Source organism: Sinocyclocheilus rhinocerous, unplaced genomic scaffold, assembly GCF_001515625.1.
Source record: "Sinocyclocheilus rhinocerous isolate Xijiao unplaced genomic scaffold, SAMN03320098_v1.1 scaffold2540, whole genome shotgun sequence".
NCBI lineage: Eukaryota > Metazoa > Chordata > Actinopteri > Cypriniformes > Cyprinidae > Sinocyclocheilus > Sinocyclocheilus rhinocerous.
This window is the reverse complement of record NW_015629637.1, coordinates 90,135-92,132: the sequence shown is the minus strand read 5'-3', so window position 1 is coordinate 92,132 and position 1,998 is coordinate 90,135. Positions and strand designations below refer to the sequence as shown.

Sequence of the window (1,998 nt, the reverse complement as noted above, 5' to 3'; positions counted from 1 at the left end):
AATGTTACATATTTAATATTAATATTCATGTTATTAATATTAAGGCATTTTCAAAATACTATTATACAAAAAGTGTATATATATATATATATATATATATATAACAATTATGTACAAAGCCTAATTTATACTTAATACACTTATTTTAAACATATTTTCTTTTATATTATTATTATTATTATGTATGTACAGATACAAATTTATACTGTGTTTATTGTTAAAAATAAAGTATTGTATGTGTTTTTTTTTCTGTATGTGAAACTAAAAAATGTATATTAAAATAATATTATTAAAAATATTAATGTTATTAAGACATGTTTTCAACATACTATTATACTTTTTTAAATTATTAATTAAAAATACTACATTAATATATAACATATTATGAATTACTTATGTACGATTATGTAATTATGTAGTATTATGTAGTTATGTAAGACCAATTCATAACTATAATAACTATTAATATGTTTATCAGATATATTTTTAAAACACTATTACACAAAATATTGTTTCATTATTATTAATCATTAAATATACTACAAAGTCCAGTCTATACAGTTATTTCTATGGAAGAGAAAGAAAAAAAATCTAATATTAAAAATTTTCAATGACTTTACATTATTCTAAACTGTGAAAATAGTCATCATATAACAGAAGCTGAGTAGATGTGTCCAGAACTTTCACTGCAGTATACAGTGTGTTGGTGATTGCAGATGTTTTCCAGACTTACTTCCTCCTGTTGCTGAGCGTGTCCTCTGTGTTTCTGATCACTCCTTTCAAAGGAATAGAGTCTTGGCCGGCGCTGCCGTGCTGAACGCTGCTCACCTGCTCCGGCTGTCTGCTGGGGTAACCGCACACCCTGTGCACCTGCACAAATTACACATGCACCAACACCATTACCAACATATCCACACGCATATCCATTATTACAATTATTACGATATTTAATAGTGGCTAAAGTTTAGGGCTGGTAAAACTTGCACTTTTTGCAGGTCAAAAGGGGTCGATGTGCCTGTAGTAGCACGATCAGCCACTAGATGATGCTGTTTTTTAAGTAATGCGATACCAGCATTTGCAAGACTGTAAAGGTAAGAGAAAGAGAGAGCAAATCTTTCTTCACAAAGAAAGGAAAAGAGGTGGTGAAAAAGAAGAAATGTAACTGAGTAAATGGGTCAATAATATCCAGTAAACAGTCCATGAGTCAGTCAGTAGTCTCAGCATCAGAAGGCTCATCCATGGATTGTTTGGAGACAAAAATGGCAGATCTGCACCATCTGAAGCCAAGTTGTTGGAAACTACCAAGTCCAATCTGAATTTTCTTCTATTTTCATATATACTATATATCTATATACTTCATGTGATTAATTAATGATAATTTGTAAAATAGTATTTTGAAAAAAATATATCTTAAGATTAATAAATTCATGTTATTTTACTCTGTGTGTGTGTGTGTGTATACAGTGGCTAAAGTGGCTAATGTGTGTATGTATATATGTTATAATTAATTAAAATTAATTTGTAATTGATATTAATTTTTTTTAAATAATACAAATTACTATTATCACATTAATATCAATATTAAATATAATATTAATTAAAAATATTATTAACAGATGTTTTCAAAATATTACATAAACTTGTTAATTTAGTAAAATATATATATATAAAATACTACTAATTATATATGTAAAAGACCAATTTATAATGCATCTGATTAAAAAATAAATAAATAAAGTATTTCAATTCTAAAGTACTTTAGGTATAAAAATAGGTGTTACCACATGGTTGTGTTTTCAAGTAATTTTTTTTGTTTAATTTCCAACTAAAATAAGCACATCATGATACGCACACTGATATTTTGGTCATACCATCCAACACAATGTGAGACTACTCAGACACTAATAATAATGTACACACTCATTCATTTTACAAAGATCTATTCCTCCAGAACAACTGGGATTGTCTGGAATTAAACCGGTTTTTATTGGTCTAATA

At 27.3% G+C, this 1,998-nt stretch overlaps 1 protein-coding gene across 1 annotated transcript in view; it reads right to left on the bottom strand.

The window, feature by feature from the left end:
* The window catches only part of LOC107739379 (glypican-5-like), a 185,565-nt gene that overhangs the window by 177,593 nt on the left and 5,974 nt on the right, over positions 1-1,998 (bottom strand). Inside the window, exon 3 of the mRNA XM_016551477.1 lies at positions 734-870. Within this exon, the coding sequence (XP_016406963.1) occupies positions 734-870 (137 nt within the window). The remainder of the gene's footprint in view (positions 1-733; positions 871-1,998) is intronic.